This window comes from Empidonax traillii, unplaced genomic scaffold (assembly GCF_003031625.1).
Source record: "Empidonax traillii isolate 1590-97213 ecotype Southwest subspecies unplaced genomic scaffold, ASM303162v1 scaffold198:size1128796, whole genome shotgun sequence".
In the NCBI taxonomy this organism is placed as follows: domain Eukaryota; kingdom Metazoa; phylum Chordata; class Aves; order Passeriformes; family Tyrannidae; genus Empidonax; species Empidonax traillii.
Genome location: NW_020955391.1, coordinates 330,254 through 343,070, shown reverse-complemented (window position 1 = coordinate 343,070; position 12,817 = coordinate 330,254). Strand labels below are relative to the sequence as shown.

General features: G+C 34.9%; 1 protein-coding gene across 3 annotated transcripts in view; it reads right to left on the bottom strand.

Moving 5' to 3' along the window:
* The window catches only part of GLRA3 (glycine receptor alpha 3), an 89,542-nt gene that overhangs the window by 37,600 nt on the left and 39,125 nt on the right, over nt 1-12,817 (bottom strand). For all 3 annotated transcript variants that reach the window (XM_027886943.1, XM_027886944.1, XM_027886945.1), the window contains one exon: nt 2,591-2,814. In XM_027886943.1, coding sequence (XP_027742744.1) covers nt 2,591-2,814 — 224 coding nt within the window. The remainder of the gene's footprint in view (nt 1-2,590; nt 2,815-12,817) is intronic.

The window sequence follows — 12,817 nt, the reverse complement described above, 5'->3', positions numbered from 1 at the left end:
CACAGACTTTCAGAGAAACAAATTTTTCGGTAGGGTTGCCTAACTTTATGAGAAACCTAAAAGAATGCAGCAGCAGAGTGCCTTTTTATACTACAGTAGAATTATTGTACTGTTTCAGTATTTCAAATCCTTGACGTAAAATTTACCCAAATTTTCAAGAATTTCGTAATGTCAACCGCAAATCATGGTGGCAAAGTAATTTATGTGGTGTTGTCCTAAAATAAGGTACTTAAAATGTCAACACAAAGGTTTAAGACAGCACTTTATCATTCGTATAGTAAACTGAAATATGCCTGTAATTTTGAAATGCAGGTGTGGTTTATGTTAGTCCTGATACTTCCCATGAAATACTTTGTAACTTATGGGCAAAAAATGTTGTTTTACATTTTATATAAATACAATAATTTATCTTCAGAATGATACTTCTCAGTGGAATGAGAAAGAAGATCATAAGAGATAAAGGCACATGCTTTCCCTCACTGGCCATTTTTAAGTATCCATTCATCATTCATGGACATGACTGCACTTGCATTAATCAGTTCAGCTGATAGAATGTCCTACAAAAACCTGAGGAACTTGAATTCAAGATGGTACATACAAGGTTTTTCTAGGATGGGAATCCTCTAATCCTCCTCTCTTAAACCCATTCGTTCCCCTGTTTTTGACATTGGGGCTAAAGGGAAGTGGGTAGTAGGCGGTAAGTATGGCTGTATATTACTTTTACCTATTTTTTTTTTTTGCTAATCAAGCCTTCTTGATTCATTGTTGCTATAATTTCTATTTAGCCTGCAAGTGACAGAGCTGCAGGGTAAGCAACTGAGGAGGGAAGTCAGACGCAGGCTCTATTCCCACGCTATTAAAAAAAGTTCCAATTGCAAAATCTGACTAGTAGGCTGGTAATAGAGCAAGTCATCTCAGAGAAGAAGCACCTGGATTTTGTGCTTCAGTAAATATTTTAGTATTTTATATTGAGTATTCACTGAATTAGGAACTCTACCCTTCCATTTCTTGTCTGAATTGTTCCAATGCAATCAGGGGAGGAGCCATTAGGGAATGAAAGGAAAAAGCAAATTTAGAATACTTTTTTTTTTTCCTTTTAATATCAGCACATTAGCAATTATCATGTCTCCTCTTATCAAAAACTTTACCGACTGAAATGCACATAACAACTAAACTACACGCCAATGGTATGATTTTAAATTTGTTTCAGAAATTGTAATAGCCCTTAATTAAACCATGGCAACATAAACTTTCTGGCTTCATAAGAAACACAGGAACTATGTGGTATCTGCTTTCATCACACTCAATGTTTTCTTTTGTAATTTAATATTATAATATTTCTCACGTTTGATGTTTTTTTACCCCATTTCACGTGGCCACAAAGTTGGTCTGAATTCTATTGAAGCTGCAACGCAAACTTGCCTCAGTTGAGTGGTGCGGTCTATACCCAGCTGCCAGTGCCTCTTGGAGTGACTTAGACAATCTGGAGATAATTGATTTAGATCTACTTTCTACGTGAATCCAGAGAAGGAATCCTTTTAACTTTCTTCCTATCTGTTTCTAGTGACAGAATACAAGTGACACTGAAGACTCACTGTGTTCCTAGAGTGGCAGACAAACCTCCTTTAGCATATGAAATGCTCCTAAGAACTTTCACCCAATCCTCCCTCCCTCTGTAAGCTTGAAAAGGTGCTGCCAACTTGCCTTGGAGGGAGGGAGGAAGGACACGGATACATCCACACAAATCACAAACGTTTGCTTTTTCTCTGGTATATAAACTATTCCTGATATCTCTTTGAAGAGTCTGATTACCCATTAATTTGGTGTCATGCAAAGTAAAACACTATGAGGACAATACTATAGTTATTTTGAAAAGTGTAACATTTTACACTGCTTCAGTATCAAATCTATATCATGTCTAGTGGGGCATTAGCATACTTATATCCAATGTGTTTCTCATTAGATTGGGTTTTTGAAGACAGTGGTAAAATGCCTACTGATATCAGTATCAATTAAAGAACAGTGGTAAGAATAGCAGAGAAAAGAACTATGATATCTTGATTTTGTCAATACTTATGATTGCTCCTTATAGCTTCTTAACCCTTTTCAAAAGTTTACTTTCCACTTTTCTCTCCAACTTCAGCAGTGACTAATGTTTAAATGTCATACTTCCTCAAACAGGTCATATTTCCATGTTGAAGTGTAACTGCAATATCCAAAAAGGTGAAAGAGAAATAACATTTGGTGGTTATGACATCGGAGGCTACAGACTGTGAAACTCATACATAGGTGAACACAGATTACAATGCTAGAGGATTGCTTGCTCTGAGCGGTGTCCTAGTTTCTCTAGGCTCAGTACTTGTACTTTAAAATGGAAAAGATACTTTTCTTATTACTTTTACTATGTGCATGCCTAATGAATGATCATTCTCTACTTTAGTATTAACAATGAACAGTAATGTTGACAAAGTTGTGTTCAAAACTCAACAGATGATACTTTTGCATGAATAGTAACTGAATATATCTTTTAGCATTTCTTAGGTACACCTTTGAGCTTCTATCTGAAAAAATAATTTGATTAGAGACTCACCTGATGGAATAAAGTACATTTCCATTTTTGAAAATCCGCAACAACTTATTATCTGTTGTAACTTCATGAAAGTTGGCACCTTTTTCATTAGCAAAGAACAAATCAGGTTTCCAAATTGAATCCAGCATGGATGGATCTAAATCTAAAGAGTCATCTGGATATTCACTGTATGCAAGACGTGGATCATTCCAATTCTGACGGAGAAAGATGTTCACTCGGTAATCCTGAATGAAAGAGAAAACAAGCAAAGCTTTATCAAGCATAGGGATTTAGCTTTTATTTCATTTCTTAGGCATGTAATCCCCTGTCCATCTGTGGATGACAACAGAATTACTTAGCTGAGTGCCAGAATGATACCTATTTATATTAGTGGGGACACAATGGATAAGAATATAGATGCATTTCAGGACAATTGAAAAAATCCCAAGATAAGGAAATCCAACCTCCATGTGCAGTGCATATAATTCCATACAACTCTACCCCTACCACAACTTTGTCTTGAAATCAAAATGAGAAGCATAGGAGTTTTACGGAGCTACTTTTTTCTGCCTGACTCCTGGCAGGGCATTCCCACTTCCCTCTCTTTGTCAGTGAGAATCTGTCCCACTGTAAGGGAAGTTAAATTAATTTCTTTTTTCTCTCTCTAATCCTTACATATTTTAGAAGCCACTAGGCTTTCTCTGCCTCAGTTTCCTATTGAATATTTTATGCACAGTAAGTTGCAGTACAGCAGTCTGAGGACACATGTTCTTCCTCTGTTCAAATACGATGGAGATTGTATAAGTCCTTATGAAAAAATTACCTTAGATACAAGTGGAGGCACAAGCAATTCTGTCTTAATCAAGGGTTCTTTTATAGAGAAGATGAGTAGAGGGCTTCAAACTAATGGAATTAATTCTGGAGCTCCATATACTTTCTGTCAGAGACATTGTGTTTATGGCTGCACACTTTCTTAAAATTTTACTACTCCAAAAAATGAAAATATTTGTTTTGAAATTAAAGTGAATATTAGAATTTCATTATGTTGTATTTAGAACTAAGACTGAGCATAAGGACATAGGAATTATACTTTTATTGGTCATAATATGATTTTTCTCATTATTTGAACTGCATCAGTGAGAAAATATAAAAAAAAAAACAAAGACATGTTAGCTGCAAAGGGAAAGGGGAACTGGTTGTCAGACCTTACATGACATTTCTGAATATAACAGAAGTAAAATCATCACTTGTTTATGGTTAAAAAGGGAAATGAAAATTAATTTTATTAAGAATGCTTTTTGAGTCAGAATGGGAAATAAAGTATGCAGGGCTGAGCAATACAAGTGGGCCAATAACTAAAGGTACTGGTTATTATAGGTTAGAATAACTAGTTAAAACCTCACTGCTGTAGAAATCCAGTGTTGTATCAATATTGATCTTAGGAAATTTGGAACATGCAGCCATGCAGTTGTGAGAATCAAGCCAACAGACATAATGAAGGACAACAGGAACCTCAATATGTAGCATTTACTCATGAGAAACAGTTTTGCATATATGCAGCATCCTGCTATTTTTGTCAGTTTAATTACTCATCTTGAATAAGGGTAGTTAAATATGCAAAAAAAATGCTTACGAAGCATTTGTTGGTTATAATGAAGAAATACTGCACATAATATAGAGAAAGTCCCAGTAGAGAATTTTATATTCACATAAGCTTATAAATTTCCAAGACAAAGAAATTAGGTGGAAAAATACACATGGAGAATGAAATTAATTCAAATTACTGTTTTCAGCAGACAGGAAAAAGGCTCTCTGGCCAAATGGAAACATGTAACATGAAATGCCATGTGGAAGAAACATAGGATTAGTTAATCAACTGCTTTTAAAAAAATAAAAATAATTAACTAATGTATGTTAATATGTTAACATACACCCCAACCTCTTTCAGAAAAGAACTGAAAGACATTTCCTTCCTTTTTCATCAGGGATAATGACAGCCCCAAGAGCCATATAAAGTTCTTATGAGAAGCTGCTAGTATTTTTCATAATTAGCACTATGGCATGATGAAAACAGGGCCAGGGATTTGTACTTTACAGATGTGGAAACAAGCTTCTGCTTTTTGTTTGTTTCTAAAATAGACCAGAATGCCTAGACAAACTTGTGCTTCAGTGGTCATAGAACTGAATATTTGGCCTCTTCTAACGAGGTCATAATGACCACTGAAATGCCCTTATTTCTTTGCATGATATTCCAAATACCATGTAGTACCAGTTCCCTTTCCAGATTCATGTATAAAATCAAAAGGACAGGAAGAAGCAGGATGTGGGAGCAGTGATGGCTCTCTTGCCTTTCTCAGCAGGGGAAAGCCTTGCACTAAGGAAACACTTGCTCTAAGCCTGGAATACTGGGTAGGAGCACTGCAATTCTTGGGACTTTATCTGCACTTCAGCCCAACCCAAGCTTTACATTTTAATTTGTATAACCTAAAGTATTTATATATATATATATATATATATATATATATATATATATATATAAATACACACATATATATTTATTTTTATATATTTCTCTTATTTTTCTCAATAGAATATGAAGAGTTTATGAATGGGATTTTTTGTAGAGTAATCGTATTTGTAAAACAAAACAGGTGATAAATGCATAGCAGAAAGTTGAAACGAAAAAGGAAAATGGAGGAAAACAAATGATGGAATCTTTTCAAGGTTATTCTATACATCAGTTTAAGTAAAGTTTATTGGTTTAAATTGTTTCCAACTCTTAAAATGAAAAAAATCCTGGTTAAATTTCTCACTGAAGCAATTGAAGCTATTTTTCATTGTTCGTTGAAAAGTCTGACTTAAATTGGCTCTCATTATTCATTAAAAAAAATTCTAATCTATCAAAAGGAAAGAGATATATTTGACTGCTATCTTATGAAGGACAAGTATTCATCATCTCAGATTATAATTACACATTATGAATACAAGGCTTAATTGCTTTAAACAAGTAGGGTTGTTTGATGCAAACACAGACACCAGAACCAAATTGCCTGAATTGACTTTTTATCCTGCAGGAGGCTCACTATTCTCATGTGCTAGTTGCCTGAGAGGGTGACTCGTAATTCAAATAACTGTGACTGGGAGTTTCCCTGAGGGGAGAGAGAAACCATTTAAGTTGTAGTGACTTCCAAAGCCTTATCTCTAACCTTAAGGCTGCCATTGTCTGAACAGCTGCTGTACCCTCGTTCTACAGAACAAGACTGCTTATGGGTCTGCACTTGCTTCACCGAACCTCAAAACCCTTTAGTCACAGAATGAACTTTCTTACAGGCTCAGGATACTGTTCATCTGCTCCATAAGGCTCAATAAAATAAAATTTGGGGATCAGGTAATTAATCTTTGCTACCAATACTGAGGCTGAGGCCATTATGGACTCCAACACTAACATTTTGATTAGTAATTCACAGCACACGGTGAAATCTGACAGAGAGTATATTTTGATTTCTACTTCATGATACTTGTACATATATAGCTATACTACCTGATGCCTTAGAATTTTAGGATTTTTAGCTTTTAGTAGACTTTAATATAGCTAGAGTTTTCCTCCACTTTAGACCGCTGCTTTCTTATAGTTTGTGTGCCACATTCCTGAAGCTTCGGTTTAGCCACTTTTTAACTGCCTTTTCAGGGCAAGAGATTTTCACAAGAACATTCTGTTGGGATACGCACCTGGACCAGAATAGCAAGAGATACAGTACAGAAAACTAGATAGAAGGCTGAAGACCCTTGGAGGTGCTTCAGTGGGGCAGTTCTGAGAGTAGTGCCCAGGCAAAGGGGTCTTAGGATTGATGTCCCCATTAGATATGAAAATTAGTAAAAGATATAAAAGTGTAAGAATTCTGTATGTGGTCATGCACCTTTGTACTCCATGGCCAGAAGGCCTTCATGAAAAGAGCTGCTCTCTGTCATATCTAATATTACCTGGAGAGTCCTTTTCTCCCAATTTTTTTCAGGCAACATAAAAAATATAACTTTATGGAAATATTTGCACAAATCCTAAAGTTATTAATTATCTAACTCTGTTTCTTCAACACATTTTAATATGCACTGTATCCTTATAGATCTGAGACAGAGATTCCAAAATATGCCTCTCATTTGAACATTGGATATCACCTGCTCTCATAATTTTTGTATGCTGTTATTTGAATTGTCATCAAAATTTCACGCATAAATTAGAGAACTCTACCTGTTGCCATTCCTAATACTATTTTGACTAATTTTGACTAATATACCCTTCTAAGTGAAATCTACACTTGTCTTTTGCAGAATGTAGCCAAATGATTCTTCCTTCATTTGTTATAACTTGATGTAAAATTTTAACAAGGAAATCTTACAGACTTCTGAAAAACACTGTTAAGAGTAAATGTAAGTCACTATAAGCAATATTGTTCTTGTGGGGAACTTTTTTTTATAATCTATTAACTATGGCTCTTTCTTGTAATGAAAGCTTGTTCTCATTGCTGTAAAAGAAAAGCTACTCAGTTATGGAACACATTAACGGTTTTAATTTTTACTGGTGAGATTTTCTGAAGTTACTGTCTCCATCTCTGACATGTTTTTATTGCTGTCTTGATCAGTATAATCAGACAGTATGCCCTGTGGCATAGTAGCACTTTGTGGTATTAACATCTTTCCATTTCAAATTTATTCACTGGTCTTAAGCACTATGGCTAAGCTTTAGGAAACTAATTACTTTGGGTAAATTGATGCAGTTTCTTAGTTTTCCTTTACATAGATGAAAATTTCAGACTGAACCAAAAGTTATTCAGGTAATTATTTCAATATGCCTTTGATGAAAGGTCTCTAGTATAGAAACTCAAATATTCAAATTTAAGTAAGCCACTCAAATTGACAAATCATTTTCCATGTAGGTTGCCAATGCCATTGCAAAACCAAAGCAGGAAAATCTTGAAATTCACACTGATATTTGAAAGATACAACTACAGTTCATGTAATCTGAAGGATTCACTTGTATTTCCTCAAGCTTAATACTTGGAATTCAACTGTTACTGATATTATTTATGGTGAAGACTCATCTCTAGTCATGCCTATTCCAAACAATATGCAGAAGAAGCTGCAGAAGAGGATGACACAGGAGTGGACAGGATAGCCAGTTTTGTGGGAGTAGACAGGGAAAGTTGAATTTCCTTAAACTGATAATGCAAAGTACTTGTATTATGACTTAATTGATTACTTGATATCCACTTGTAAATATATCAAAAGGTAAACACTAGACCAAGAAAACATTTTAAATCTAAAGACAAGAATATCATTCCTTAACTAGTAATTAATTTAGGTTGATCTGAGGTGGTTCCTCTCTTTGGTTATCATGCTAATTAAAAATGATGATATTTTCATTGTTATGATTTATTATAGCAAATAAGGGGACTCTTAATTTTTTATTACATTTTGCACAATTACTGGATTACTGTGTACAGCTCTGGTGTTTCCAGTATAAGAAGGACATGGGATTGTTGGAGCAAGTCCAGAAGAGGGCCATGAAGTTGGTAAGAGAACCGGAGCACCTCTGCTATGAGGACAGGTTAAGAAAGTTGGGGCTGTTCTGCCTGGAGAAGGGAAGGTTGTGTGGAGACCTCACAGCAATCTTCCAGTATCTGAGAGAGGCCTACAGGGAAGCCAGAGAGGGACTCTTTGACAGGAACTGTAGTGGCAGGGAAAGGAGTAATGGGTACAAATTGAGAGGGAAAATTTAGGAAGAAATTTTTTACTGTAAGGGTAGTGAGACACTGGAACAGGTTGCCCAGAGAGGTTGTGGATGCCCCAAATCCTGGCAGTGTTCAAAGCCAGGTTGGATAAGGCCTTGAACAACCTTGTCTAGTGGAAGGACTTTCTGCCCACGGCATGGGGGTTGGGTTCTTCAAGGTCCATTCCGACCCCTTAACACTCCATGATTCTATGATTACAGGCCTGAACTGCATCTAGAATAGTGCATGTATGTGTCATATGACAGTTCAATTAATGAGTGAAAACCAGTTACAGCAAGCTCCGTGCTCCATCATTAACTGTAACTCATTAATCTGTCAATGATTTACTATAGTAGCTAAAGAGAAATTAACTGTGATTTAAATCAATTGTTTTGATTTAAATTAATTGAGTACTAACTTTAATTGGCACATCAAATCTGTGTCAGAGTACCAAGGTTTGACTAATGCCAAACATGCCTGAGAACAAGCTTTTCTGTACGAAGAGCTGCAGGGCATTCACTACAAGAAGCAATGTAGATAGACTGTTGATTGTGATAGAGAGTTTGTCTGACACAGAGAATCCTTCCTGCTGATCTGTTGTTGGATATTTCCATAGGCAGAATCTCTCTTTCCAGAATTAAGGATGACTTTATTGTTCTGACTCTGTAATTAGGAACACATAGAAAGGCTGAGAGTAATTTCAGTACTGCACCACTCCCTCGGTAAGAGCAACTTTGTGAATTTTCCAGAACCACGAGTCCTCCCTCAGAAAGAAATGTCTTCATCTATGGGCCTTAAGAGAAAGCCTTCCTCTTGCAATTTTTGTTTCTAATCCTGCGACCTCTGCAATTTTGCTGTATAAGGGAAGTATTAAGTTCCACACAAGAAGACATGAAAAACTTTCCTTCTAGTCTTGCCTCAAATTAGTTGGCTAAGCACTTTGTTGGTGATTAGGATCTCTAGATTTCATCCCTTGAAGGCTGAGGATGAGCAGTAAGGCCTGTTCAGTTCCTGGATAAAAGCTCTAATCCTAGACTACTTTGAAAATTATAGGTGCTCCTATTCCCTCTGTTAAGTAGGACAGGCCAGATGGTTTGGGGATTTGGGTGAGGGCTAACTTGCCTCTGATCTCAGGAGGACTTAGGAAATTATTGGGGCTATTCGGAAAAGACTGTTGATGGATTTGGATTTGCAGCTCCTCTGAGGAGCAGATTTTAAGGTGTGCATTAATATTTTTAATATTTCTGGGGTTTTTTTCCCCTTTTTTTTTTGGAGTTTTAGTTTGGTTTGGTTTTGTTTTTCATACAATTCTGAACTACCAGATATCCTAGTGGGTGTCCTGTGAACGGTTTGGTTAAATTTTTATTTTAATTTTGCCTAATTCAAAGTTTGAGTCCAATAACTGTCCAGCAATATTTGTATTGAAGTCAATAGAACTAGAACTTACTTGGCAAAGAACTGGCTAAAACTAGTACTTCTGAATTGCTACCTGTAATATTAGATCTCTCAGACTCCCTTATAAAGTCAAAGTTCAGCAAATAAATTTACACACTGTAGTACCAAGTGCTCTTCCTAGGTGTGTCACCTGCTTTCATAACCTTGGACTCTGAACTGAAATGGCTTCTGCTAACATTTTGCCTGGGACAGGTGAATGTTGCTGATTTTATTCTTGGATGCATAATATCTCATTTGCCATCACTTTGAAGGGTTTGGAGGATGACAACTGCTCTGCAACTACTCCAGTTCAGTCTTTTCCTTACTGGAAGTATTGAGTCACTAACAGGATGTTTACTTGTACACAGCTACCGGTGTTTGTTATTCAACCCATACCTAAAAGAAGCAGAATATAGCAGTTTCTGAAAGAACTCCTTGAGTTTTACCTCTTTTACTCCCCTGTCTTTATTGCAAAACATCCAAAAATCAGTTGAATTTGACAATATAATACAATATCTGGTTATTTTCCATAGGTCTTAGGATGAAAACTTTGCAAATGGACGGGTTTAGTTAATTTTAGTGTTGAGTTACTTTGTTGAGTTTATTTTCAGTAGCAATACCAGATTTTAGTTTCTCTGCTCACAAATAATCATCAAAAGTCAAAGGTAGTTAATATCTAGGATGTTTACTCTGAAAAAAATAATTAAACATAGTACTGACATACTGTATAACAATATTTGTCACAGCTCCCACTGCATGTCCTAGAATATTTTTTAATTAAAGACTCAATATACTACTTCCATGTTTAATGGCAGCTGTGTGTTCCCAACTCACTCCTAATATATTACACTAAAATCAGATTTTGCAACTTGTTCAGAATAATTGCTTTTTAAGCTTTAGCTCAGGGGCTTTAAAAATGTTTGCACTTTCAAGCAGTAATATAAAGGATTAGATTAAAATGAACATGACAATTACATGAACAAACAACATGCAGTAAGCCTCTGTCTTTATTGGTCCTTGCCCAGTTCTCAGTTGACAAAAGAGTCTGGTTTATTTTCTGGAAACAAATTATGCATCCCTGAAGAAGTTTTTGCCCTAACAGCAGAAGGTACTTCTTGCTAAGTGAAAAGTTAAGTTTTTCTGAGATGGTTCATTTGTTCCCATAACTTTTTTTTTTTGCCATATATTCCGTGTTGTTATTAATGCCTTTAATATGTTAGCACATAGAATATGACTGGTTTCAGTTAGTGACTGAATGGGCTAACAGTAGAAAACTTTACTGAAAACATGTATTTGAAATCATTCTCTGTTTCATCTGCTCAGGGAAATACAACCAAATTAGATCCAGTACAAATTTGGGTATTCCATATTAGTTTTGCCTGCTGCCTTCCTTGTGTTGGTAGGCATATGTGACATTGCCTAGAATAATGTAAATAAAGTAAAATAAAAGGTAAAACAAAACTAGCTCAAATCCAGAAGCAAGGCCTGCTTACTCCCTCAGTTTAAACTGCTAAAATGAGCTATGAGAAGGAGTGTATCTGTACTTTAAACAAACTTGATCAGATGTGAGTTGACTTTAAATTTATTGATATGCATGAAATGCACCAAGAGGTCTATCAGGAAAATAATGTTGCTTTAGAGGTTTCACAATGATGCCATGGCAACACATAAAATTTAATGTGTATTTGAACTGTACCAGTACTGAGGAGAAAGGGAACAATTTGTTTTTCTAGACAAAGACATCATCTCGTGGGACTTGAAAAGCCCTGAGATATTTTGCCTTTTGGCTGCTGGTTCAAAAAGATGCATGTCTCCTGCAATTGTGTGATATGTCTACCACCCTAGATAACCCAGGGACTCTAACGGATTATTAAGGCCACACTAAATGCACTTGGACAACTAAATAAAACTTTAACAAACTCCATTATCTATTTGCTAACCTGTTCCTTTCATAAGGAAAATAACTTTATGAACCAGTGCACATGGGTCCTGTGGTTTGTAATACTACAGTCATACCAGAACGGTAGTCACAGACACAAATCTAATATTTTCTCTACATTTTCCTAAGCTAGGAAACAGTCCTGTTACCCTGTACAGTCTAGTAAAAATATTTAAAAACTATCCAAAATTAATGAGATAATTAACCAAAGTACAAATATATACTTTGAAAACTTGTTACACACGTATGTAGTATATATTATATAATTTTATCAAGACACGTAAATCATGTATTTTATATATTCAGTTTTCTGAAACTGTAGAGTAACCAGTTTTATAATATTCACAAAAATAAGGAAAAATATTTTGCAAACAAGGGAATGAATAATGACTGACTAGAAACATCAAATTTTCAGTATTCTATCCCTTCAATCCTATCAAGAGTCAAGCAGCTAAACCCTTATTCATTTTAAATCTTCTAAAAGAAGATTGTGAGACATCCCGCATATTGTAGCTCACAATGCTTGTAGATGGAAAGCAGACTAGAAATCTTCTTTAACTAATCCTGTTATACCAGTAAATTAGCTTTCATATGTTTCTATACATTTACATTCTGGAAATCCATTAGCTGAAAAAGAAATCTAGTGACTGAAAGATCAGGCAATATAAAGACTTTTATAAAGACTTCTTATTTTTTAAAGCAAGGGAATAAATTCAGATTTTCCAGAAGCGCTTTTGAAGATTATTGTTTTATCATTAAAAACAGGTAAAGAAGAAATAGTGAATACCTTTTTTTCAGTTCTGTGTACTCTATTTGTTTTTAATTCACCTGCAATATCTTCATGATTGTGATAAAGTATCTGTTCATGCTGCTTTGGTTTCTGACAAGAAATGCCTCGAGGAAGCAACTGCCTCTTGTTCATTTTTTTCTTTTTTTTTTTTTTTTTTTTTTTTTTTTTTTTTTTTTTTTTTTTTTTTTTTTTTTTTTTTTTTTTTTTTTTTTTTTTTTTTTTTTTTTTTTTTTTTTTTTTTTTTTTTTTTTTTTTTTTTTTTTTTTTTTTTTTTTTTTTTTTTTTTTTTTTTTTTTTTTTTTTTTTTTTTTTTTTTTTTT